The sequence below is a fragment of the Natator depressus genome, chromosome 3 (genome assembly GCF_965152275.1).
Source record: "Natator depressus isolate rNatDep1 chromosome 3, rNatDep2.hap1, whole genome shotgun sequence".
Lineage (NCBI taxonomy): Eukaryota > Metazoa > Chordata > Testudines > Cheloniidae > Natator > Natator depressus.
In genome coordinates this window covers 7749728-7775833 of record NC_134236.1, presented here as the reverse complement: position 1 = coordinate 7775833, position 26106 = coordinate 7749728, and the positions used below count along the sequence as shown (strand labels likewise).

The 26106-nt window shown below is 50.9% G+C and overlaps 1 protein-coding gene across 1 annotated transcript in view; it reads left to right on the top strand.

The window, feature by feature from the left end:
- EPHX2 (epoxide hydrolase 2) overlaps positions 1 to 25887 on the top strand; it is a 100618-nt gene extending 74731 nt beyond the window's left edge. The window contains exons 13-19 of the mRNA XM_074946759.1: positions 5447 to 5521; positions 7899 to 7944; positions 9771 to 9873; positions 10280 to 10349; positions 13325 to 13405; positions 13931 to 13989; positions 24728 to 25887. Of these exons, the coding sequence (XP_074802860.1) occupies positions 5447 to 5521; positions 7899 to 7944; positions 9771 to 9873; positions 10280 to 10349; positions 13325 to 13405; positions 13931 to 13989; positions 24728 to 24812 (519 nt within the window). The 3' untranslated portion in view covers positions 24813 to 25887. The remainder of the gene's footprint in view (positions 1 to 5446; positions 5522 to 7898; positions 7945 to 9770; positions 9874 to 10279; positions 10350 to 13324; positions 13406 to 13930; positions 13990 to 24727) is intronic.
- Positions 25888 to 26106: the final 219 nt, after the last annotated feature.

Genomic DNA, 26106 nt, shown 5'->3' with positions numbered 1-26106 from the left:
GGATTTCAAAACCCTAATGGTCTGTGCCTGTGTCTGTTCTACCTGGAGATGTGCCTCGGAAGGCCTAACTTCTTCAGACCCCCAGCAGGTATCTGTGTGGGTCTGTCTGTCCCCTCAAACAATAGAACCCTGTCCCGAGAGAGAGTCAGTTTTAGCCAGCCAGAAATCCTTTGTCTTCTCCGAGGCTCTTTTGTCCTGCTCCCCAAAGCTAGCTGTGTGCATTACCCCCTGCAGGAGGCACGGCTGTGCCACACGCCCGCCACACATCCCTGCGCCTGGTACTAGCTAGAATAACACCTTCAGCCTGAAGCAAATATAAATAGGGCTGTGACAGGCTGGATTTATTTCCCCTTGTCATGCCAGGCTGCGTCAGCCAGACGGTTTTAATTCTGATTGCTTCCAAACAGCTGGAGAGCCAGGGCCTGTCATTTATTATTTAGTCTCTCCTTTCGCCGACTAATGATTCCGCTGGGCAAAGCTAAATGAAATTACTGCGTATTCCCTGGAAAGCCTGTGTCAGCTCCCAGCTGCGCGCGCCCCCCCACTGCCACCACCACTGCAGCTTCCCAAGGAAGTGGAGCCGCTGCCATGCGGACGTCAGCCTGGCAGAGCGTTGGAGGGAAGCAGAAAAATTGCAGGAAGCGCTGAGTGGGCTCAGTTTTGCCTGATGGGCCCAGATTTCCATAAGGGGTAATGGAGAGCAATTGTTATTCCTACACTCCTTTATGGATGCAAAGCCTGGGTGACCTATCGACAGCTCCTCAAGAGTCTGGAGAGGTACCACCAATGATGCCTCCGGAAGCTCCTTCTCATCCAGTGGGAAGATCACCACGCTAACGCCAGCATGTACCCAGAAAGATAGCTTTCTTTGGCAGGGTAACAAGCCTTGTGGATAGGGGAGAGGCGGTAGACGTGGTATATCTCGACTTTAGTAAAGCTTTTGATACTGTCACGCATGACCTTCTCGTAAACAAACTAGGGAAATGCAACCTAGATGGAAGGATGCAACTTAGGAAGGAACGATCAGTTGCACACATACAAAATGAGAAATGACTGCCTCGGAAGGAGTACTGCGGAAAGGAATCCAAGAGTCATAATGGACCATCAGCTAAATATGAGTCAACAGTGTAACACTGTTGCAAAAAAAGCGAACCTCATTCTAGGATGTATTATCAGGGTGTGTTGTAAGCAAGACAGAGAAGTAATTCTTCTGCTCTACTCCACGTTGATTAGGCCTCAACTGGAGTATTGTGTCCAGTTCTGGGCACCACATTTCAGGAAGGATGTGGACAAATTGGAGAAAGTCCAGAGAAGAGCAACAAAAATGATCAAAGGTCTAGAAAACATGACCTATGAGGGAAGATTGACAAAATTGGGTTTGTTTAGTCTGGAAAAGAGAAGCCTGAGAGGGGACATAACAGTCCCGGCCTCCTTCCCAGGTGCACCAGGGGCCAGTCTTGTTTGCATTGCCGAGATTAACCTTGTGGGAACCAGGGCACCTGACTCGGTGCTTTTGCGATGCAGAGAGTCCTTAAATTGGACGGGCACTCTACTTAGGACGTCACTCGAGGAACCAGGCCAATGGTAGTGAATGTTAATGATGGGCAGAATTAGGAACACAGGAACGGCCAGTCTGGATCGTCCCAGGGATCCCCCCAGTCCAGCATCCCACCCTTCAGTGGAAGGGGCAAAAAAAACCCCTAGGGGTAATTAGGGAGTAACCTGCCCTGACTAGAAGTTTCTCCATCAGTCAGTGGTTGCCCTCAGCCTTCCCGTTCTCTGGCCCATGGCTATTCTCTGTCCTCTGCTCCAGGCAGCAGCCCCGTGCTACTCTTTTCTCCTTGCTGGGCTTCTATTTCCAACTGTCTTTTTCTCCCCTCAATCGTTTTGCCACTTTGGCAGCCCTCTTGCACTTTCCAGGGCCGCTAGGCATCCGGGGCTTCAGAGCGCAGGACCCGTAAGAGTTTTAGTGGCGCCATCACTTCCTGGCCCCCTCTGCATCCAGTCAGTTCAAGTGGGAGGCTCTTCCGGCTGACGGATGTCAACACAACTCTGGGACGCAGCAGGCTGACCCTGTTGGGAGTCCCATGCCGCTTCGCTGCAGCGGTGCTACATCATGGGCTCCCTGCAGCTTTTCCCCAGCGTCCGAGCATCCTTACTCTCAAGGGTTCCCTGTGCGCGCGTCAGGGCCTTCCCCTCTAGCTTGCAGGCGGCAGCCAAGAGCAGTGCGACTGCTGTACGGTATGGAGCCCCCCGGAAAGTGGGTGATTCAGATGTCTTGGAGGTTCATAGGAGATTTGGCTGTTGGCAGATGTAGCTGGGCTCCTGGGGGACAGGGCATGTCTGCGTTACGTAGGAAGATGGGTCCATCGGCGATGGCTGATGCTGGCTCTGAGAAGAGCAATCGGTTCCCGGGTGCGGACGGCTTTCTTGCAGATGGGAACCGATAGCTGAGCGTTTCTGTGCGAGTAAACAACGCCATGAGGCCCTGCTGGTGGATGGACCGTCCCTCAGATGAGACGTGAACCCAAGGCACTTGTGGTCATCAAAGAACTCATGGTGCTTTTCCCAACAGCAAAGCAGTTAACCCGTTTGCCCTGGGTAAACTCCACACTGGGTAATTGCGTTCTGCCTCCTGGAATTGCCAGATTCTTCGTGTCCTACCGCGAGGGAGTGAATTGGTGCTGCGGGCTGCCTCGTTCCATCCCAGTGCTGGCTACAGCTCAGTTCGGGCCAAAATGATACTGATCTAAGTGGCTTACACAACAGTAAAGTTCCTCTCCTAGGAATTCAGTGTTGCAGACAACCTGTAGAGGATGCTCCAGGCCTCCCCCATATCTCTCACTAGGGAGAAGTACAGAGTGGTGACTAATACTTGTTTGGAGACGCATGATTTGTGGTCCAAGATTATGGTGGAGTGGGAACAATGCCATACTAAATGCCATACTTAAACAATGCCATACCTGTAGAGGAAAAGTGGTCCGATAACATAGGATTTGGGAGTCTTGGGTTCAGTTCCCTGGTCGGTTCTTGTGTACCCTTAGGCAAGTCACTGAGCTGCTCCATGCCTCAGTTTCCCCTCTGGAAAAGGGATCATAGCACTGCTCTACCTCACAGGAGTGTTGTCAAGATAAATACATTTAAAATTGTGAAGTGCTTTGAGATCTACTGATGAAAATCCCTTTAAGAGTTGGGTATTGTTTATTTGTTAGCACTTAGCTAGGGGCTCTCTCTTAGAATTGCAGAATGGACATCAATCCACGCCATCCCCACCAATCCGATCGATGTTACTGTATTTTTTTACCCTATGGTCCATCCTGTGGGAGGTGGATAATGAAACCTTGAGTCCCATTGAAATAAGGTAACCCCTTCCAATCCGTTACATGGAGTCAGAAGAAAATGACATTCAGAAACGCCAGGCTGCAGGGTACCACAACATCCAGAGTTGAACCTGGCCTGTGTCTCCTGCAGCCTAAAAAAACCCTGACATGGTTAGCACCACTCGGTACACAGCAGAAAAAATCTGACCCTTTGGTTGCTTCTCCAAACTGCCTGAGCCTCTTGGCAGGGGCGACGGATTCTTCCTAAAAGTGTGGGGGGGGCTGAGGCCCCGCCCCCTCCGTGGCCCTGCCCCTTGGCCAATCTGGAGCTGGGCTGGGGAGCCTGGGCCCCTCTATCTGCCCGGGGTGGGAGGACCCAAGAGCAGCCCTCAGCCTATGTCCCCAACCCCTGGGCCCTCCACCCAGGGCAGGTAGAGGGTCTGCGGCTCCCCATAGCTGCCTGGGCTCCCCGGGCCGCTCTTACCTGGGCTGGGCTCTAGCTTCCTGCCTGGCTGGGCCAGGGCCTCGGAGGGGGAGGGAGAGTGGGAAGCGGAGGGGCAGAGGGCCGGCCCCATGGTGAAAAGTGGACGGGCCACGCCTATACACTTTCAAAAATGGGCGGGCCTTGGCCGCCCCCCCCCCTTCCAGCGCCCCTGCCTCTTGGGTCTGCAAAATATGGTGAGAAATCTGGGGTGCACGCCTGCCACCCAGCTTTCTGTCTTGTTTGCTCTCTCTGTGAGGCTTTAAAATTAGGGGGTTTTTTTGTATGAAAAGCAACATTCTCGTCTTTTCCCAGGCATTGCTCGCAATTGCAGTCTCCTCCCCATCACAGATTGTCACTGCAGGGCAGGACAGAACCCCTCATTGCGTTTAACCCTCTCTTCCCCTGTTCTCAGTACATGCGAAGCCACTGCACATGTGAGCCTCCAGACTGGACTTGGTAGACAAGACACGCCTGCCCGCCCAATGCATTATCGGCCCTGATGGAGCTGTGGGGAACCTGCAAAAAAAAATCCCCCAGCCCCAAAGCTGATCAATCTTTCCCATTCTCTCTCCTTCTAAGAGCATTTGGATTTTACCCCAAATGAATTCTTCTTTTAATAGGTGCTTCATTTTAATTGGCAGCTCGAGTGAGTGAAAGCAGAACTGAAATGCAAGCAGGGCCATTCAATCAGTTCCAGCCGACAGCTCAGGCGTGTTAGCAAATAGGCAGCCCAGAAAGCCGGTGACCAGGACTATTGACTGGCTTCTGCAGGGTCGTAGGATAACGTATCTTTAAATATGTCAGAGCCTCGTACTTTTTGGGTGCCAGTTCACATCCCACCTGTGTTGGTGGCAGGAAGGGGATTGGTGTTGTGTTATTGGAGCCTTTCACTCTTTAGGTCACCAGCTGGATAGCAGCTCACCTGGATGGCCACTAGAAGTTTTCACATCTGACGTCTGCTCGGTAGCCCCTAGGTTAAATGAGTTGGGGGGGCGGGTGTCTCAGTCTAGTCCCTAGTGGATGGGTGTGTATGTTACAAAACTGCTGTCATGTCTGGCACTGTTGCTGGCATCCTTGTTGATCTCCTCCAGTGGGCCAAGCAGAGGACTCGGAGCCAGGACTCCTGGGTGCTGTTTCCTACTCTACCTCTGATTTGCCACGGGACTTACATGGAGAATGAGTGGGGAGAGAAGTTAAGTCCCTGTGAAGTGGCTGTGTCACCTATTTTGCTGAGGCGGGGTGAGACTGTTTGTCGGGAGCGGTGGAGCTCCCTGGACCAGCGACACTGTGGAAGCGTGGGGCTGCTGTGGGGGGAAGCGTGGGGCTGCTGTGCCCTGTGCTGCGCTGTGCCATGTACCCATTTCACATAGGTCACTGTACAGCCGTCTGGGTGACCAGAGATAAAAGGGCCCTGAGCTCTCCGGGCCCCTGACCATGGGAGATCCAAATTCTCCTAACGTAGCGTTTTGTTGCCTTTTGAAATGTCACCATCCTAGCTGCGCTGATAACGACCAAACACCCCATTCCTGGGAAACAGGTTCCGTACTACCCGGCAGGCCTCTTCCCGCCAAGCCGCCCGCCAGGATTCTGGATCCTCTTTGGAGAGGGTGATTGAAAGCGGCTGCTGCTGTTTCTCTTTCAGGGTGTTGCTGAGCTCGAGCTGGAGAAGGATCTGAGCAGGACATTTAGGATCATAATCCGATCCATCAGAAAGGAGGTAAGGGCGGGGCATGTGGCTGGGCAGGGCGGGGCTTTGTGTGATCTTTATCCCATAACTGGGGTCTGAAGGAGGAGAAGCAGAGGCTGATGATCCGGCCACAGCCTGCATCCAGCACTGAACCCAAATAGCTGCCGTGTTTGTGGCCAGGGAGTCTTATAACCCTGACGATGAAAGTACACAAGGTTAAGTCTCTGCTCCCATCTCTCTCACCTGGGGAGGCCTGACCATAAATTCCGGGGGGAGGGGTTTGGCATCAAGACTCAGCTGGAATTTTTGCCAACTATTGCAACCCCCGACCCCGCTATCTGCCACTCCAACGGTGATGGGCCCGCTGGATGTTTGGAGAAGAATGTTGGCATTTAGATCGTGGGTAGGTTTCAGAGTTAACATGCTCTGTTGAGATGAACAGGGTGTTAGTTCACACCTTTCTTGAAGACAGTAATTTGGGGTGTCTGCAGACTCAACCAAGGCACTGCTGTCTGCCTTACCTCCATTTCACGTTTGGAAGACCATGTTCTCACTAGTAAGGGCTTGGGATGTACTTTAAGGAAACATGCTTCAATTCTGTCCCATGCTTTTTCGGCCGGGGGTGGACTCGGTGGAGGGCGCAGGGCCTTGAGCATATGGCACAACCTGAACACTCTCCAGGGGTTACATCAAGTCTCTTAATCTCCTTCTCGGAGCACAATACAAATAACTTCATTAACCTAGAACGGAGGCAGTAAATATTTATCAGCAGCTTCAGGGCAAAAACCCTTGATAGAGCTTTATAATTTAAACAAAATCGAAGTCTGGAAGGCAGAAGATTCATAGTTAAGGCTTATTTTTTAATCCAGCTCAGTTGCTAACTCACTGTCGGTTGCTCTTTGCCATCACTAACTCAGGGATAATGAGATTTACCTGATATACAGTGTAAATCCAGAGGGGGCGAAGGGGGAGCCACATGCTTGAAGCAGGGACACATGGCCCATTGCTGCCGTTCTTTGGCTTGGCTTCCAGGCCTTTGCAGAGCCAATGGAGTAACAGTCCGTCCTGTGAAAGTCCAGGGAGTGAGATCAGCCTGGGAATTGAACCAACTCTCTTGCATGCCACTGGGGCATCGGGGTTCAGGCGTCAAGTAATGACTGTTTTCTGTCCCAGCGGAGAGTGAGTGTGCTCCAGCAGCAGCGTGGGGCGCTCGGGGCCCGCTCGCGAATTACTGGGATCCTCCTTCGCCCCAAACGCAGCATCTTGTGCTGCTTGGGGCTGGCTGGGTTAGAGCTTTCTGCAATGTCTGCTCCGAGCCAGGCGAGCGAAGCTCTGGCTAGGACTGTGCATGGTCTGGATAGGACTGGGCCAGGTCCTAAAATCCAAGCAGCCTCCTTACAAAGAGCACTGGCCTCCGTGTGCGCGGAGCAAATCCGGCGCTGCTTTGGTCTGTCGGCTCCTGGCTTCGGAAGGCCCTAGCAAGCCCCTTCCCCGGTCGCTCTGGTGGCTGTGCTTGGTAGCAGAGCACAGGGGAGGCCCAGTGCTGCTGTGGGCCACAAAAGCACCTTCATACGGAGCTTTGGGGAACCATTTCACAGCCTGGCCTGTCACTTCCCTGCAGCCGCCCTGCAACGCCAACCTGTCACGGTGGAGTTAACCAATAATGGTACGTTTCCAGGCTCGTTAGCTTCCTGTCCAGGTGCAGCCCTCGTAGGAGATGGAGCCAACAGCTTTAACGAGGAGCAATGCTGCATAACCTGGCCTCTGCGTGGGGCAGACGGAGTCATGGAATCACTGGGGAAAAGAGCTGTTGAGATTTTTCTGCCCTAGTAAATGTCAAGACAAGCTGGATAGGGCTCCATATTTAATGTCAGCATGCCAGGGGGCGGAGCATCCTCCCTGTGGCCCCACCCACTCCCAGCATGCCTCCTGTGCTCACGTAAGTGTCTCAGTCTGGCCCATAGAACTGTAGGAGCCAGAGATATGGGGTCAGAGTCCTGAGGTAGGATTGTTCCTACAGCATGGTCCCTAGGGCCAGTATGAAACATACCAGCACTGGGGCGCCCCACCCCTCCCCATGGAGTCTGTTCCACCGGCAGATCTGTCTCGCTGTCCCCGGAGCTTTTCCCAACTTTTGTGAATTTCACCCCATTGCTCTGTAGCCCCTTGGGTCACTTCAACTATTTATGGCCCTGTTCTCGTTGCCCCCCACCCCTTCTCCCTCCCCTGACCCTCGCACCTTGATTACTGCTCAGCCAAGCTATGCACGTAGCTTTTTTAAATCCAACCCCATACATCAATCCCTGGCGCCGCATAATTGTTCCCATGGCTTTTCTCCGAGTTCCCCTCTGGCCGGCTGCCCTGGGAGTTAATTATCTCCTGTTAATTAGAGCCGCTTCTCTTGCAGGACCAACTGCCTGTTCCACTCAACTTCGCCAATGTCCGGGAGCGAGGTAAGGATACGAAATGGGCCGGGTGGGAAGGAATTTGTTGTCCCATTCCCCAGTTATCTCCCAGTCTTGTTGTTAGTGGTGCAGGCGGATCTCTCTCATTGACAACGTTTCAAACACTTGCCAGAGGGGGGTACTGCCAAGCTGTTCCCGGGGCTCCCTCCCCTCCTCTCCAAACATGAACGGACCCGACTTCACAAGGAACCCTACAATAACAAAGGATTGGTTTGCTTGCAAGGGCTGGGCTACGCACGCAGGTATGTTATTGTAGAGTTGTTCATTGGATGAAAGAAAGTCCAGGGACACGACAGAAGGGGATGGAGGAGAGAGAGAAGGTGTACGGAGGAGTGGATAGAAAGAAGCGTTGAATTGTCCCATAATAGTGCAACCCTACAATAACACCCCAGCGTGTGCAGCCCAAGGCTTAGGAGAAACCCTGCAGTAACAAACCGGCCTGTGAGCCTGCAGGGAGGAGAGAGGCTGGTATTAAGAAAGAAATCGCTTTTCTTTGCAAGCTGCTCTGGGTAGATCATGCACTAGGTGAGGGTGGGAGTAGTGAAATCTATGAGCCAATCTGAGAAACACCCTTCATCCTGTCCCCTTAATTAAAAGCTGGGCAGCAGCAGGGAGGCATCGGCCAGGGGGATTCAGTGGAGCGGCTGAATGATAACCAGAGCCTCGAAGGCCACGCTTTGAAACTCCTATCTCCCTCCTTGGGTTTCTTCCCTTTCTTGCAAATCCACTTACGCAGCGCTTTCTAATCAAATCACCCACCAATGCACGCCGCAGAAGGGCGCTATAAATAGCAGCAGTGATAAGCATTCATTACGCAGCTCCAGCTGGAGGCACGTGCCCAGAAACGGGGCTCCTGCAAAAACCTGCAGGAGAGCTGGAGGGGTGGCCTATGCAGAGGGCTGCAGGGTTCTACTCCAGGCACTGAGGGTCGGTCCAAAGGAGAGAGATGCCCTGGTAGGACTTGAAGTTGGCTTCGAAACCAGCCTAGAGCGAACCTCTGTGTGGATTTCAGTGTGAACAGCTAATCTGGGTTTAGCTGAAACCTGTTCTCGAGCCATGCAAGCGAAACTGAAATAAAGGAGTCTCACACCAAAAGAAACGAGACTCGCAGCGAACGAGGAGTGTGGGCCCGCCTTTTGGACCAGTTTAACCGTATTGGTTTAACGTCACACTGTGAGTTCTACCAGTGCGTGTTCTCACCTAGACATGCCAGGGCTGCGTGTGAGGCTCACGTGACCCCCGGTACGGATACATTCTGTGAAAGCAGAGTGGTAGGTGTAGTGAGTTTGTCAGGCCTGTTAGGCGCTGCTGTTACAAACTAGAGAACCCTTTGCCAGCTGGCACCACTGGGCCTCTGTCCCACTGCCCCTGTAGCCGTTGGGCCGAACATCACGAGCTCTGGTGCATAAAGTCGAGGCACCTAAATCCACATTTAAGTGCCTAAATAAGCAGTGTTGCTGTCACAGGTGCTGAGCACCCTCCGTGGGAGCTGCAGCTGCCACGCGCCTCTGGAGAGGAGGCCGCTCCTATAGCTGTTTAAATGAGGAGCCTGAACTCCTGGGCTGGCAGGAAACTCACACGCCATCCACCCGTCACCACAGGGCTCCCTGTCTCGTCCTAAATCCCATTCACAGAGCGTCACCCGGCTTTACAACTCAGCACGGACAGAGAGGGTGGGTGCAGGGAGTCTGCAGAGGCGCTCTGCAAGCCCTTAGTCCTTTGTTGGAGCCACGGCCTCGGGATCATTTGCAGTTGATCCTGCCCATGACGGTGCCTAGCAGATGTTCTCACCCTCTGTCTCTTTCTCTCTGCAGGAGAGCTTCTGGCTGGCATGCCAGAAGACCCACCTCCAAGCCAGATCCTACAGGGAGCGGATCTCCAGTACTTCATCCAGCAGTATAAAAAGTCTGGCTTCAGGTAAAAGCTAAGCTAAAGAACGAAGCAAGAGTCTGGCGCTGGCGAGAGGGAGGTAACTTCGGCTCTGCCTGGGATATTCCCAGGGAAGTTGTTGTAAGGCCCTCGGCTGTTTCATTTGCAAACAAACCGCTCCGTCCCCTGCCTGGGGCTCCTGAGAATCTCCCTGCTGCGTGGAGGCCTAGCACGTGTTCCCAAGTGGATCCTAAGATGAACCACCATAGAAAGCCCAGCGAAGAGGGCTGTGGGGGGTCTGCCCTGGGATCGCAAGGAAATACCAACTCAGCCAAAATCTTGGCCCGCTGATTCAGCTGCGCCTCCCCAAGGAATGCAGCAACCGAGAACGTCTCGGGGATCCCTACTAACGATTTAAGTCCCTCCCACCTTTCTCTCTCTGTCTCACCCTTAGGGGACCACTGAACTGGTACCGGAACATGCAAGCCAATTGGCAGTGGAGCCTCTCTGCAAAAGACAGGAAGGTGAGAGTGGATCCTAGTGCTGCTGTCACTCGGCAGCTGTCTCTGGGCTCTGATCTCGGAGCAGGGGCTGGAGCTGGGTTCGTATTCTCCATCCCGGACCCTGGGCCACTCGCAGATGAGGGAACGTGCCGGGAGCAGCCCGCGGTGCCTTCGTTACCTGGAGCAGAATTAACAGTAGTGTTGGAGAAAAAAACCAGGGTTCTCACTCTCAGGTTGGGTGCAGCAAATCAGATACACTTCATTACCTCAAGCAATTGCACCGAGGGAGAGGGTGCACTAGGACACAGGGTTTCCCCCACCGAGGCAGGTCTCTACAAGAAAACAATTAGAGCAAGTGTTTATACCTTTATTACAGACAATAATAAGCAGCAACTGCATATTGTTTATACATATTCCTTCACGATATCTTATTTTTCTTACTATTTCTCTTACAGTCTGCATTCTATTCTTATCTAATACAAGGTCACAACAGCCTCTTTCACAGTTGTTTTCCACTCGCTTTCCACTATCCCCGCTTCTACAAATCTCATGTTATTAAAGCTAGAGTTAGCCTGACTCCTGCTCAATATAGAGGCCTGCATCCAAATTCCCTTTGTCTCCTTCCACAATAGCTTGGTAACAGGCGCTAGGCTCATCTGTCTATCCTCCTCTAGGCTTGCGGGCACGTTGGGATCCGGCATCTGGAAGTCTGTGTTCTCTGCCAGAGGCAAAGTGTTGGCAAAGGGCAGGGTGCCCTTCATGGTACCCCCATGTGGGAGCCTAACCTGGGGATCCTGTGGGTCTGTGGGTCATCCCGCAGTTGGGACTGAGACACACCCATCCCCACTCAGTACATCCCATGGAGTGAACTGGCAACTGGTTCCTTCTCAGCCTCTAGTAGCATTGTGCCTATTCCCCCAGGGCCTCCTTTCCACGCAAGAAAGGAAGAGTTTCCAGAGGGTGGGAATATGGGGCTGTGGAGGGCTGAAATCCCTGTCACCTGGTCAAAACACCCAGAGTCAACCATCCTCCACTGGCCAGGAGTGGGATGGGGTGCTGCAGTAGGTTATGGACTTAGGGCCAGATTTGTAAAGGTACTGCGATGCCTGCTTTAGGTACCTAAATACCTTTAAGAATCTACCTGACCATCCCAGCAGGATTTGAACACAGTCCCAGAATTTGCTTTCAGCAGTTGCCAAACTGCCCTGCCGCAGTGCCCGGTGTTGTCCTGCCCCTTCTTGCTTTCCCTTATTCTCCACGCCGGAACGTGGGGTCAGCCCGGCTGTGCTCAGAAGAACAGGAGTTGGCACTCACGCAGCCCTCTTCCTCCGGAAATCTCAAAATGCTTTACAGAGCTGGGGAAACTGAGGCACAGAAGTGAGGTGGCATGACAAGGTCTCACAGCAGTTCTGTGCTCTAACCACTCAGGGAGGCTGCCTTCGCAAGAGGGCAGTACCAGCCACTCAAAGGGCACTGAGCGGTTAACCAACTGGCTGGAGCAGTGAATGTGATGCTCAGACTTGCGCCGGCTCTGTGACCTCGCTTCATTTTCAGTCTCAACAAATATAAACGACAACTCTTGAGTCCATGGGTGGCCTCCAGCCTAGGGCACTTCCTCCACTGCAGATCAGCTGAGGCATTGATTGGCTGGGTCGTGATTTATATTAGACAGTGGTCACGTCCCAGCCGCTCTCCCTCGCTCCCAGGGCAGTGTGTGACGGGCATGTCCCTCTGGGGTTCTGGTCTCGCTTGCACTGTCCCTGCCCTGCTCTCTTTGGGTCAGCAGCTCCCTGGGGAATTCAGAGAAGAGGGACAGAAAAGGGTCATTAGAGCCCAGCTACTCCCTCTGTCCAGCTGTCTTCTCGGGGCTGGTTGACGCGGGAGGTCAGGCTGGTTGGTCAGCGTGGTCTCAGATCTAGGAATGATCGTTTGGGGCCAGTGCAGAATTGCTCTCTACAGTCTGTCTGGTGGTGCTCTGGCTGAGATGGCCACAGGGCTTGGACGGGCATAAATTGTCCTAACTGGGGCAGTTCAAAAGGGCTCTTCGTACCTCCGGATGGGCGAGCATCCCCAAGTGATTTCCTGTACAATAGAGCAGAAATGCCTGCCAAGGTCGCAAAGCTTTGGGGCTTCAGCCTGTAGCTCTCCATCAGGGGCGGTGGGTATCGAAGCCTCTCCTAACCCATGCTGTGGCCCCACCCACACTCCCCCTCTCCCCTGAAGCCAGTGAGGGCTCAGATCCAGCTGGTGGCCTGGAGCTCGGGGCTTCGAGCAGCCAGTGGCCTGGGGGTCGGGGCGGGTGGGCCCAGGGCTCCTCCATCCGCAGGGGTGGGGGCGGTTGGGGCTCTCATAGGTGAGGGCGGGCAGGGCCTTGGGAGGAGGTGGGGGGGCAGAGGACTAGCCTCCCCGAAGGGGGGTAGTTCACGCGCCGCCCATGCTCTTCATACACCGGATAAATGGATTGAAATTCAAGTGTGGTTATCTGCAAAGGAGCAATTGCAACAAGCCCTGGGGCTCCCCTTCTGCAGGTGTTTCATGCGCACCATTGTGCGTGGCCTTTGGGCAGCGCATCATCACCTGGGGAGGGAGGCAGGCAGGCAGCAGAGTGGGACAGCCAAGTGGCAGGGCTGCTACTTCTCCAGACTCACTGCCGTGTGGCAGCCCCTGGCTTGCCCAGCTCCTGTCCCTGCCATGGCTTGTAAAGGCCTGTTGGTCTGAGAGCAATCCACTCTCCCTAGCCGTGTTCCCCGTCCTTGCAGATCTGGGCTCCTAAGGTGGTGCAGGAGGCCACGCAGTGAGCCGGGCAGCTGCCAGGTAACCACAGTTCTTGTCCCCTGCCCACCGCACTCCCATGGAGTCCAGGTGAGTCTGCCCCACTCCGCACCACTGATAGTGGCTATTGATCGCTACCCCGCTGGGGAAGGAGATTGTTTACAGAGCGGACGATTTGATCTGGGGGTGTCTCGTTTCCTAGCCCTGTCTTGATCCCCCTGCAGATCCTGGTTCCAGCTTTGATGGTTACTGCTGGGAAGGACTTTATTCTCCATCCTAAGCTGAGTAAAGGCATGGAGGAGTGGGTAAGTGATCAGCATTATCCACCCTGGTAAGACGCTGCCCGATGGCGTCCCGGTTCCCCGGCAGCCAGGGATATCCAGTGTCGTTGGGCTGACGTCGGTTCCCTCGGACTCCGTCCCAGTTGAATGCATCCCTCGTCAGTGGCTCATGCTTCACGTGTGAAGCAACTGTGGGGAGTTCCCAGAAGCAGGAGGGCCTTGAACCAAAGCCTGCAGCTTCCTTGACTAACGAGCTGCATAAATCCCACAAGCTGTGCCAGCTGAGAAGGGCGATCAGACCTCAGGGGTCAGGCCGAAATGCTCTTCGAGCTAGGTATAGCACCACACGCCTGGGCCAGGGAGTTGACCTTCCTCTCAGGCGTCAGGAATTGGCCACCGCTGGGGTCATGGTGCCAGGCTCGATGGGGCTGATCCCATACGGCCGGTCCTAAGCAGCAACCTGTTCTAAAAGCCTTTGTACCTTTGAGGGGCACGGCAGCCTCTCTGGAGCGAAACCGTGTCTCATTGTTCTTCTGCATCTCTGTCCAGATTCCCCAGCTGACCCGGGGCCATATTGAAGAGTGCGGACACTGGATTCAGATGGAAAGGTACCGCATGCACAGCGGGGTCGGGTTGGCGAGCGGTTAAAGACCCGCTGGGGGCCTGAATGGAAGCGCTGCTTGGAAGCCAGCTCTCGCTCCAGTGCCCTTGCAAAGAGCGAGCTTTTGGCAAGTCTAAATAGGTGCGGTGAAGGAGTGGGGCACCGCGGCTGGTGTTTGCTAAAGGCTCGGACGGGTCTGGTGACTGAGAACGCTTGCAGCCCTGCAAGCGGAGCAAGTAAGGGCAGTCAGCTCTTGTGGTCTGATCTGTGAACTGATTTGCCCACAGGGATCATCACGGATTATTCCCCCTGCACCCCCGGCTCGATGATGAAGCCTTGTGCAATTAGCTAAATTTAATTAGTGACAAGTATGAGCCTATGCTGGAGGGACCAGACCAAATGGGTCATGGCAGATCACTGCATATTTGGCTCTGATTTTCAGTGGGCTGAGCGCCCCCAGCTCCCATTGACTTCAGAGGGAGCCAGGGTGGCTCAGCACCTCCATGAATTAGGCCTGTGCACGTGGCAGCATTACCGCCCGGGGCCACGACACAGCTCCTGACTTTGCCGCGAGCCTTCGTCTTCATCCCGTGGCCCAGCACAAGAATTCGGAGAGGCTACCTCCACCGAGCCAGCTGCTGCGGCACTTAGGCAAAATCCCCTGGTGAGGTCAGTGGAGGTTCTGCCTGCATGGGGACTGTTGGATTTGACCCCAAATGCACGTCCCGCCCGCCAGCTCACAAGAGCGTTCATTACCGCCCTGGTCGTGCCGCACAGGGAGCTCCCCTGGGCTGCAGGGCAAGTCTTCAGTGACATCAGCCCAGCTGGGACCTCCGGCAGCTCGTGTGCGATCCGAGCATCCCTGCCTTACTGTGCTGCAGCTTCCGAGCTTGTCCTCCGGCAGCTTGCAATTGTGTAAAGGACGGTGCGATCCAGGCCGCTGGGGGGTGTGGGGTTTTTTTATGAGCTCTATTAAAGCAGCCTCATTAGCTTAGCCCATGTCCTCAGCTGGCCCTTATTTCAACACAAGTAATTATCAGCGAAAGAGAGCCAAAGATGAGCCAGGCTGGGAGGGATCGTCTCACAAGAACGGATTAGAACAGCTAAGTGTGTGCGGCTCACATACCCGGTGACGGAGAGGCAATTACCATCAGCATCTCCAGGTCACTGGAGGGGGAAGGGAATTGTGGACGGTGAGGCAAGCGGGCCTGAACTGGAGTCATGGGGGTTCGTTAGGAAAAGGCAAAACTTAGTCAAAGTTCAACCTATACATTCTGTGGTCCTTATATGGCCCCTTTTACTGGAGTGTCTGAGTACCCCAGTCGAGAGCATTGCTCTCCGGCCCCAGGGAGTTCAGACAGTCATTGAGGTACTAATACTTATCAAAAGGGCTGTGTCACTATTTAATGTATCCTGATCTACACCCAAAGTCTCTAGTTTTCTTACCTCTCTGGCAAGGCCTCAGTTTCCAGGGGAGGCTTCCGCACCGAGGGTCTAAGAGGAGTGTGAATGGCAAATTCAATTTGACTTTCGTTTAGCAATAAACCATTACACTACATTTCCCTCATGGAGTACGTTCTTGTCTCTGACACTGATTCCTCCTAGTGCAGGGTGAATGCATTTGAGGGGCTTCTAGTAATACTCCTGATATTTATGTCATGGGATGTGGGCTCCTCCAAATTCTCACAAGAATAGTGTATCTTAGCTCATCCATCCTTTATCGGACTACTTCATTTCTTCACATTCTTCCTCTCTATATTTTCCATTTTAAATGTGGGCCAGAACGGCTATCTCCAGGCTTTCTTCTAGGAAATGCAAACAAGTGTGCTGTATGCAGTGGATACAGGCACCCTTTCTGAAGTTTATGCTGCTTCTCTTCCCTAGAGCCTTAGAGAACGTGGGCACTAGCTACCGAGCTATGGTTTTGTACGAACACTTAGCTCTACAGTCTGGAACACTGAAATGATCTGCAAAGATCCTTCCTCTAAGAAGTGGAAGTGTTACATTGTAAATTTAACAGCTGTAGAGAGTTCATAGACTTGGGAAGAGGGTGCATTTATTTCATTTTAATTGCACTGTCCTGATAGGGGCTAGTCTCCGAGGTGCTCTCGTATTAGAACCTGCACCCCAAACCTAGTACGTTTTCCCCAGCAGGTGCTGATCTTTTCTTCAACCCTTGCCCCTTTCTGCCCCTGTTTTTCCTTGGATTCTGCTTCAGAGTGCATCCTTCCTCATCCTTCTCCCCCTCTTGCAAGGAACTGGGTCTGATTTATATAGGCCCAGACACCCTCCTCACACACACACACTTCCAGCAGTCTCTGAGAGGACTGGATAATTTGTCAGCTCCTTTTTTTCTTCTCTCCCTCCCAGCATGTGACCCTTCACTCTGTCACAAACATATTTATCTTCACACACCCCTGGGAGGGAGGGCGTGACTAGTATCTCCATTTTACAGATGGGGAAACTGAGGCACAGTGAGGTTAAGTGACTTGCCCAAGGTCACACAGGCAGTCAGAGTTGAGTTGAGCTCAAGTCTCTGCCGATCACCCTAACCGCTGGCCCATCCTTCCTCCCAAGGAGTTTGAGAAGCCATCTGCCTAGGGAAGTGGGGGGAGCACCGTCCCTTGGGATGTGTAAGACGTGCTAACCATATTGCTACCTCTACCGTCCCCTTCCACAAGAGCAGCGAGTTCTTTCTTCCCCTTAGCTGTTGCTGACTTTTAGCAGGACATTGCAGGTATTTGAAAGGGCCTGGCCCAAGCAAATAGAGACGCACAATGGGAGGTGGGGGGCCAAAGGTGTAAATTAAAGGCTCCACCCTTTCTTTAATTTAAACCTTCATATCATTGGAAAGGAAATGTCACAGCTGAGATTCCTTTACACTTGCCCATCAGCCAGTGGGTGAAACCACCATCCCTAGGTCTCTGTCTCTTGTCTATGTAAGTCTCCATTCCGTCTCGCTCCTAGAGCTCAGCCCCCCAGAAAGGATCCATCCTCCCAGATTACCCACATACCCCTTCTTCATGCCCCAAAACCTCTGCGCCTCTGAGAGAGAGCACTTCATCTTCTCCAGGGAGGCTTCTTGGGAAATAACCCCCCACTGACCGCTCATCCATGACTCCTTGAATTAAATCACGGGTCTGCCTGAATGTCAGAAAAGCTGTAAAAAAGCCGATAGACTGAAAAGCAGTTAAGTCAGCAGGAGCAATTGGATTTCTGCAAAGTGCATGTGTAATATGATAAATACTAACGGCCAATAGATAAATCTCTCTGCAGCACCACTTGAATCAGACTCGGTTTCTGCTGTTTTACAAGATAATATAAAATCTCTCATCAACTAAATTGCAAGGCGGAATATTCTCCTGGCTTTACAGGGTACGAATGCCCGTGTTAAGAGTGCCTAGTGCAGTAAAGGTCAGAGTCGTTAGACAGTCCAAAGGCTGGAGAGAGATCAGTGCTGAATAATGTTACTTTCTATTAGCACGTATAACAGAACAGGCTCACACCTCTCTCGGCATGCACCGGCTGCCTGCAGAGTGGGTTTGTAATGGAAACTGCTCCTTGACCAGAACTAGATTGTAGCGTTTTGTACTAAAGCATAATAATTTATATGTGAGGTTTGAGTGCCTGATCCGAAGCTGCATGGAGCGCCTCCCATTGACAGGCCCAGAGAGCAGTGATGTTGCAGGAGAAGGAAGTTAAGCAGAGATCACCTTGAAAAGAACCAGCAGAGGGTTCGTTAGTTGCCTGCATGACTGTTGGAACGGCTTGAAGAGCTTCCTCCGTTTCCCTCTCCCTCTCCCCCAGGGTGGTTTGAATTATTTTGCCATGGGACCTAAACGCTCCTGAAATTTTGGGAGAGTTTGGATCCCATCTGATTTTCCCAGCTGGTCCCACTGGGCCTGATTTGTCTTCTGAGCCCCATTTGGTGTAAAGCTGGGGTAACTCCATTCAAGTCAAGGCAGTTCCACTGGGATACAGGAGAGGAGAATTGGGCCCATAAGCATTATGTGATAATGCATCAATAAAGAGTTACAGCATTCACCCAGCGTTTTTTGCTTTCAAAGACTAATTAGTCTCTGCTCCCAACTCCCCGTATGATAGACATTATAATCTTCATTCCACAGATAAGGCAGCGGAAGCAAAGAGAGATTAATTGGCTTGCATCAAGCCCCGCACAGGTCACTGGCAGAGGTCTAGTCATGTTAGAACTCAAGGTTTCCTGGCTCCTTCTCCTTCAGTTCTATATGCTCGCATGCACCCATATGGAGTATCACACCTTGGTATGGTTGTATAGTTCACAAAAGCCCAATCACTGCACTGGAATGTGATTTTTTTCAAGTGTTCAGGTTGATTGCAAAACCAGGTTTCCTCAGATAAGACAAAGTTTGAGTTCCTCGTTCAGGATGACACACCAATCCCGACGAACTTCTGAAACAAAGCTGGGTTGGAGTCATTCACTGGCCAACCAGCATCTGTACCATCTCCTTAGGTGAAAACTTGCTTCTTCCTTAGTGTTCAAATAACTCAGGAATGTCAGAATGGATGTTTTCAAAACTTAAATGGTTCCATGGCTGTTTAATGTGATTACATCTTATTTATTTTGTTTCTCTCTTGCGCTCTGGCAGAAGTTCCTCATGTTGCAAATTCATCACATGTTTGCAGTTTAGTGGCTTCTGCTTGTCTCAGTTTCAAGGTCCCAACATGTAATTCTTGGGAAATCCCTTGAAAACTGCCTTGTGTATGAACCAGACTTCACACAAACTATGCTGACTGACACCATCTGAGGATTTGGCTCTAAAAGCTGAATTAAATAGAGAACTCTAGGATGCCAGCTACATGCAAAATGCAATCTTCAGGGGATTTCCCGAGGATTCCAGACATTGTGACAATTTGAAGCTACGAAAGCACAAATTGTTGATGAGCTTGCAACATGAGCTTGCAAAACCAACAATCTGTACTCTTAGTATTCCCTAAATTCGTTTTTAACTGTGTGAAAGGGCAATGCTGACCTTGCTAGATCCTAATAGAGTAGATCAAAACATCACCTTTAAAAATAACATTTATTTCTTGCTCGATGCTCTATTTGTGGGCTTTGTTCTCACCCCATACCAGTCAGATCTGTAGAATAGTCGACTAATGGAAACCCTATTCCTGGATACTTCAAACTCTACCAGATGAGGCACTGGCGAAGATAGTAGAAGGACCAGTTCTGCATTGATCAATGGTCAATATGACTTAGGAAAAGCTTTAGGTGCCGCAACTGGGGAGCTCAGGTGTTGGTGATAGACCCCAGTGTAAGGACCTGGATGTGGGGAAGGATAGCTCAGTGGTTTGAGCATTGGCCTGCTAAACCTAGGGTTGTGAGTTCAATCCTTGAGGGGGCCATTTAGGGATCTGGGGCAAAAACTGGGGATTGGTCCTGCTTTGAGCAGGGGGTTGGACTAGATGACCTCCTGAGGTCCCTTCCAACCCTATGATTCTGTCTATTCTATAGGTAGATCTGGTGTCTAGTCCCAGTTCCTTGGGTGTGATTTAGGGCAAGTTTGTTAATGTACACGTGCCACAGTTGCTTCATTGGTAGAATGAAGATCAGCGTTGATGCTTAACTCGGGAGTGCTGTAAAACACGTGGGAGATCCTCAGCTGGAAGGTGCTAAACAAGTGACTGTTAATAACAGGTCTTTTCCGTCTTTAATTTCTCTGAGAAACCCTAACACCGTTCAGTCCACAAGCATTTGTTCTGAGGAGTGCTGACTCTTTGCTGAGCTAGCAGCTCTCTCCATTTTTACTAGAAAGATTTTTTTTTTAAATGCGATTAGAAACATGATTTAAAGGTCAAGGTTCCGTGCTGACATTTCTCTAACTGTATTAAATGCAACCTCTATTTACCACTCAGTCACTGGCCCCGCCAGCCATCCTGGAGCCAACATGCATGGACTATTTACAACAGATGTCAAAAAGCACTTGTATGAGAGAGCTACTATGTGATTGGCTAATGTAGAAGACAAGTGATCCTCTGAGCCAATCAGCAAGCAGCCTTTTGATCATGGTCCAGTGAGTAATTCTGAGATACCCGCATCCCTCAGACAAAGGGGTGACATTATCTAGCACTGACAGGTTTCAGAGTTAGTCTGTATCAGCAAAAAGAACAGGAGGACTCCACAAAAGCTTATGCTCAGATAAATGTGTTAGTGTCTAAGGTGCCACAAGTCCTCCTGTTCTTCTTATTATCTAGCACTGTCGCCCTCTAAGACTGGAGTCAGCAGAAGCGATGTCTGTCAACATCAGTGTCTATCACTGGAAATAAATACTTGGGGTTCACTCCATCTGGAGGCGATGCCCTGTCGCTTTCCCAGTGACATTGTCTCTTGGGTGGTTCTTTTACTGACTGCTGTCAAGATGTGCCTGGGACGTGGAAGATCATTCATGTCCCGGGGGGGGGGGAAGGGCTGCTCGCTGAATTGTGGCTGTAGCAGATAATTAGACACCTTCTTGCTCTCTCTTAATCCTGCTACTGAACTTGGCACCTTTCACTTAAAGACTTCCTTGTGCTTTACAACACTAGCTCATCAACCCTCACTTGCACCGTCTTTGCCATCCTCTGTTGATCACGCCACTCTGGGGTGGAGTGGGCTGCTGTAGCTGTTTGGCAGCACTGCTATACCAGGCAGCACTGTAGGGTGGGAAATGAATCCCATATCCAAGGGGAATTTCAGGGAGGCAGAAGGGAATCACCCACACTGGAATTTGTTGCTTTCCTATGATGTTGGCCACTGCTGGACAAGGTGGGCTGATTTGGTCTGTCTCAGATGTTTCCACAGCACCTCTCACCATGGTATCCAGGCACCAACCCATTAATGCAAATGTTCTGCTTCTCTTTGCATGAATCCTGGGTGTCTCCAAAAGGAGGTGTTCAAAGCCTAGGAGGTAAAGGAGCCTTCAACACCCAGTTCACTGACCTATTTTTGACAACCACAGGGACTGTGACCATCTTACGGGCCTCACAGTTCAATCCTTGAAGAAAAATCACAGCCCAAGCTTTCCCCCACATACTGGCTGAGGTCACTGTGCCCTATTGCCAGGCATCGCTAGAGCCGAGCAGACCGAGCCCCCCCCACCCTTGTGTCTGTCACATGCATGTGTCTGCTTCTCACCACTGGATAAAATATCAAGTATCTGCATGGATGGGAACAAAATGAGGGACTGGTTCGTACCGAGAAGGAGACAGTAGGCACTGACAAGTGGGTCTTCCCCTTTGAAGACGTCTAGCAGGGTTGTGTTGGCTGATCCATTGGCCTGAAATGGATTTGCTGGAGGATTGATGCAGACCCCCTCCCATGCACATTCCCACTTGGATGAGAGGGAACAAAGGTCAGTGAGTTAATGCTGACTTGTGTTTCTCTACTGGGAAAAAGCCAGATGATGGATTCATATCACAGGATGAGGAAATACTTTCCAGTCCAGCAGTAACTCAGGAGGATGTTAAACAGCAGCCCCTAATAATATTAGACATTTTAAATTAGCAGCTTCCTGGAACTCCTTCCATGCTTAAATAGTGCACCTGGGCCAATCAGAAGTTGGTGGGAGGTGCTACCAATCAGGTCCTCTGTGGGTGGCACTTCCTGTGGTCCTTAGTCTCCCAGGCTTTATAGTGCTTTGATTGCCGCTCTGCCACGTGGTAGCATAGATGCTTCAGTTGCTCAGAGCCCTGCAGATCTGGGTTCTAGCCTGTGAGTCCCTCCAGTCTGGACCATTAGGGTTGATTTTTTTTTAATAAGTTGTCGTAACTCCCCCAGCCTTTAAAAAGGGTAAACGGGATGACCCAGGTAGTCTCAGACCTGTCAGCCTGGCATCGATCCTGGGCAAAACAATGGAGTGAGTGATAAGGGACTCTAGTAATAAGGGCAGAGCTCTTCTTGACCTGCTGCTCACAAACTGGGAAGAATTAGTAGGGGAAGCAAAAGTGGATGGGAACCTGGGAAGCAGTGACCATGAGATGGTCGAGTTCAGGATCCTGACACAAGGAAGAAAGGAGAGCAGCAGAATACAAACCCTGGACTTCAGAAAAGCAGACTTTGACTCCTTCAGGGAACTGATGGGCAGGATCCCCTGGGAGAATAACAAGAGGGGGAAAGGAGTCCAGGAGAGCTGGCTGTATTTTAAAGAATCCTTATTGAGGGTGCAGGGACAAACCATCCCGATGTGTAGAAAGAAAATATGGCAGGCGACCAGCTTGGCTTAACAGTGAAATCCTTGCTGATCTTAAACACAAAAAAGAAGCTTACAAGAAGTGGAAGACTGGACAAATGACCAGGGAGGAGTATAACAATATTGCTCAGGCATGCAGGAGTGAAATCAGGAAGGCCAAATCACACTTGGAGTTGCAGCTAGCAAGAGATGTTAAGAGTAACAAGAAGGGTTTCTTCAGGTATGTTAGCAACAAGAAGAAAGTCAAGGAAAGTGTGGGCCCCTTACTGAATGAGGGAGGCAACCTAGTGACAGAGGATGTGGAAAAAGCTAATGTACTCAGTGCCTTTTTTTGCCTCTGTCTTCACGAAGAAGGTCAGCTCCCAGACTACTGCACTGGGCAGCACAGCATGGGGAGGAGGTGACCAGCCCTCTGTGGAGAAAGAAGTGGTTTGGGACTATTTAGAAAAGCTGGACAAGCACAAGTCCATGAGGCTGGATGCGCTGCATCCGAGAGTGCTAAAGGAGTTGGCGGCTGTGATTTAAGAGCCATTGGCTATTATCTTTGAAAACTCATGGCGATCGGGGGAAGTCCCGGATGACTGGGAAAAGGCTCACGTAGTGCCCATCTTTTAAAAAAAAGAAAAAAAGGGGGGTGGGGGGGAAGGAGGAGGATCCGGGGAACTACAGGCCAGTCAGCCTCATCTCAGTCCCTGGAAAAATCATGGAGCAGGTCCTCAAGGAATCAATTCTAAAGCACTTAGAGGAGAGGAAAGTGATCAGGAACAGTCAGCATGGATTCACCAAGGGCAAGTCATGTCTGACTAATCTAATTGCCTTCTATGACTAGATAACTGGTTCTGTGAATGAGGGGAAAGTGGTGGACGTGTTGTTCCTTGACTTTAGAAAAGCTTTTGACATGGTCTCCCACAGTATTCTTGCCAGCAAGTTAAAGAAGTATGGGGTGGATAAATGGACTATAAGGTGGATAGAAAGCTGGCTAGATCGTCGGGCTCAACGGGTAGTGATCAATGGCTCCATGTCTAGCTGGCAGCCGGTATCAAGCGAAATGCCCCAAGGGCTGGTTTTGTTCAATATCTTCATTAATGATCTGGAGGATGGTGTGGATTGCACCCTCAGCAAGTTTGCAGATGACACTAAACTGGCAGAAGAGGTAGATACGCTGGAGGGTAGGGATAGGATACAGAGGGACCTAGACAAATTAGAGGATTGGGCCAAAAGAAATCTCATGAGGTTCAACAAGGACAAGTGCAGAGTCCTGCACTTAGGACGGAAGAATCCCATGCACCGCTACAGACTGGGGACCGACTGGCTAAGCAGCAGTTCTGCAGAAAAGGACCTAGGGGTTACAGTGGACGAGAAGCTGGATATGAGTCAACAGTGTGCCCTTGTTGCCAAGAAGGCCAATGGCATTTTGGGATGTAGATGTAGGGGCATTGCCAGCAGATCGAGGGACGTGATCGTTCCCCTCTATTCGACATTGGTGAGGCCTCATCTGGGGTACTGTGTCCAGTTTTGGACCCCACACTACAAGAAGGATGTGAAAAAAAATTGGAAAGCGTCCAGCGGAGGGCAACAAAAATGATTAGGGGGCTGGGGCACATGATTTATGAGGAGAGGCTGAGGGAACTGGGATTGTTTAGTCTACAGAAGAGAAGAATGAGGGGGGATTTGATAGCTGCTTTCAACTACCTGAAAGGTGGTTCCAAAGAGGATGGATCTAGACTATTCTCAGTGGTAGCAGATGACAGGACAAGGAGTAATGGTCTCAAGTTGCAGTGGGGGAGATTTAGGTTGGATATTAGGAAAAACTTTTTCACTGAGAGGGTGGTGAAGCCCTGGAATGCGTTACCTAGGGAGGTGGTGGAATCTCCTTCCTTAAGAGTTTTTTAAGGTCAGGCTTGACAAAGCCCTGGCTGGGATGATTTAGTTGGGGATTGGTCCTGCTTTGAGCAGAGGGTTGGACTAGATGACCTCCTGAGGTCTCTTCCAACCCTGATAGTCTATGATTGTATGATAACAAAGGATTTAAAGGAGGGTAATAATTAATGCCAGTAAACATGGATTTATGGAAAATAGATTTTGTCCAACTCATTTTTTGAAGAGATTACAAGTTTGGTTGATAAAAGCAGGAGTGTTGATGTAATAGAATTCGGTAGGGCATTGGACTTGGTACAATGCTTTGATTGATTGAAAAATTAGAACAATAAAATAATTAACGCACTATTTAGTCAAAAAGGCATTTTTGGGTCAAATTTTCAGCCTCTTCTAATTGGCAGCCTGCATTTTCCCCACGTTAATGCCACTTTTTATTAACAACTGGCAGTAATGTGGTATCGTTTTCTTCTAAACTTTCCATGGGAAATAATATTTCCCCACAGCAAAGCAGGACAGCTGTTGGGCTACAGAGCAGTCTCCCTAGGAAATGGATGGAAGCTTAATTCCTTGGGACGTGAAACTAGGCTGGAGAAAGCACAGTAAGGAGTAGTCCTAGCTTCACGGAGTGTTTTTCTGTTTTTGTTTTTGTTTTTACAGGGCAGCTGATCTGAATAAGATCCTCATCAAGTGGCTAGAGGATGTTCACGACAATTCTTTGCTGCAGAAGATTTCGAAACTCTGAATTTGCCCTTGGAAGATTTCAACCTCCAACTTCCTGCTTCATTTGAGTATCTTGCTGCTTGTGCATCGGTGTGGGCCCTGCCAGTTTCGTACTGGGGGCAGCTGCACGCCCTATAAGCTAGGTTTTGCCTCTGGGTTTTGGTTTTTAAGCTAGCCAGCGGAAAAGGTGGGGAAGCCTGGGCTCAGCGAGCCACATCAAGCCAGATAACGGCCTTTCTTTGCGCTTGCGTCTGAATGCAAGCATCTCAGCGAGGGATTTTAGCATCAGGCTCTGATTTGAGGCAGTTCTCCTGCATGTGTTGTGATGTAAGACACTGACCTTTCCCAGCAAATGAGGAGGCCAAATCGAAGTCTGAAAGCCGCAGGGAGCAGTAAATCGAGTGTCGTTATATACTTAGCAAATAACGTAAACTGCAGAAAAATAGAGGGGCCAGGCGGGGCGGGGGAGGAAATTCCCTGGCTAGGAAGTGACTGAACATTTCAAGCTAGGAAATAGAGTTTAGAGGGGACGGGTGACCTCCCAAGTGCCTCCTGCATCTACAGCTAATTCAGTTAGTAATGATTCTGAACCACTCATCTGAAACCCTGTAAATGTTTTGTAGGGTTAAGCTTCCACCTCTGGCATTCAAACTCACCACTCTGGATTTGGTTTGGCTCAGCCCCCAAACCAGAAAGGCCTGTTTTCTAGTTCAGACATGGCCAATGCCTTTGCGATAAGAAATGAGTGGAGGAGTTTTTGTCCCATGAAATCTCCTGAAAGCAGCTAGCGCCCCTTGATGTCCACTGTTCAGATTGGAGACCAGTGATATCAGTTCTGACCTGGCCGCATGCCCAAACCTTGGACCCTGGCCAGCTGCTAGTCAAGCCCTAAGTGCTGCCTTGCTTGGGCACCAATGTTCATTTTCCTTGTGATTGAGGCTTTTGTTGTCAATTTAAACTGTACATTTGAGGGTTTCATACGGGGTTGGCTGGATACTAATCGCTCTTTTATGCTGCTTTGAAAACTCACTTCTCCTTTTATTATTTCAAGCGTCTTTTGTAAACCAGCAACTGAAATAAATCACAGAATTGATTTCATGGCATCCAGTGGGGCCCGGTTATGTTCATGCTGGTGGAGATGCTTTGTAAGGCGTGTTTGCAGTAATTGTCACCCCTCAGTGCTTTTGGAAGACGCTCAGTGGGGTTAACAGTGGAACCCAATGGATAACCTCACAGATCCAAAGGCATCCTTTTCAGAAGGGAGCCTTACTGCAAGCCAGAAATGGGGTGGGGTGTTCTCTTGAGGTGAGTAAGTA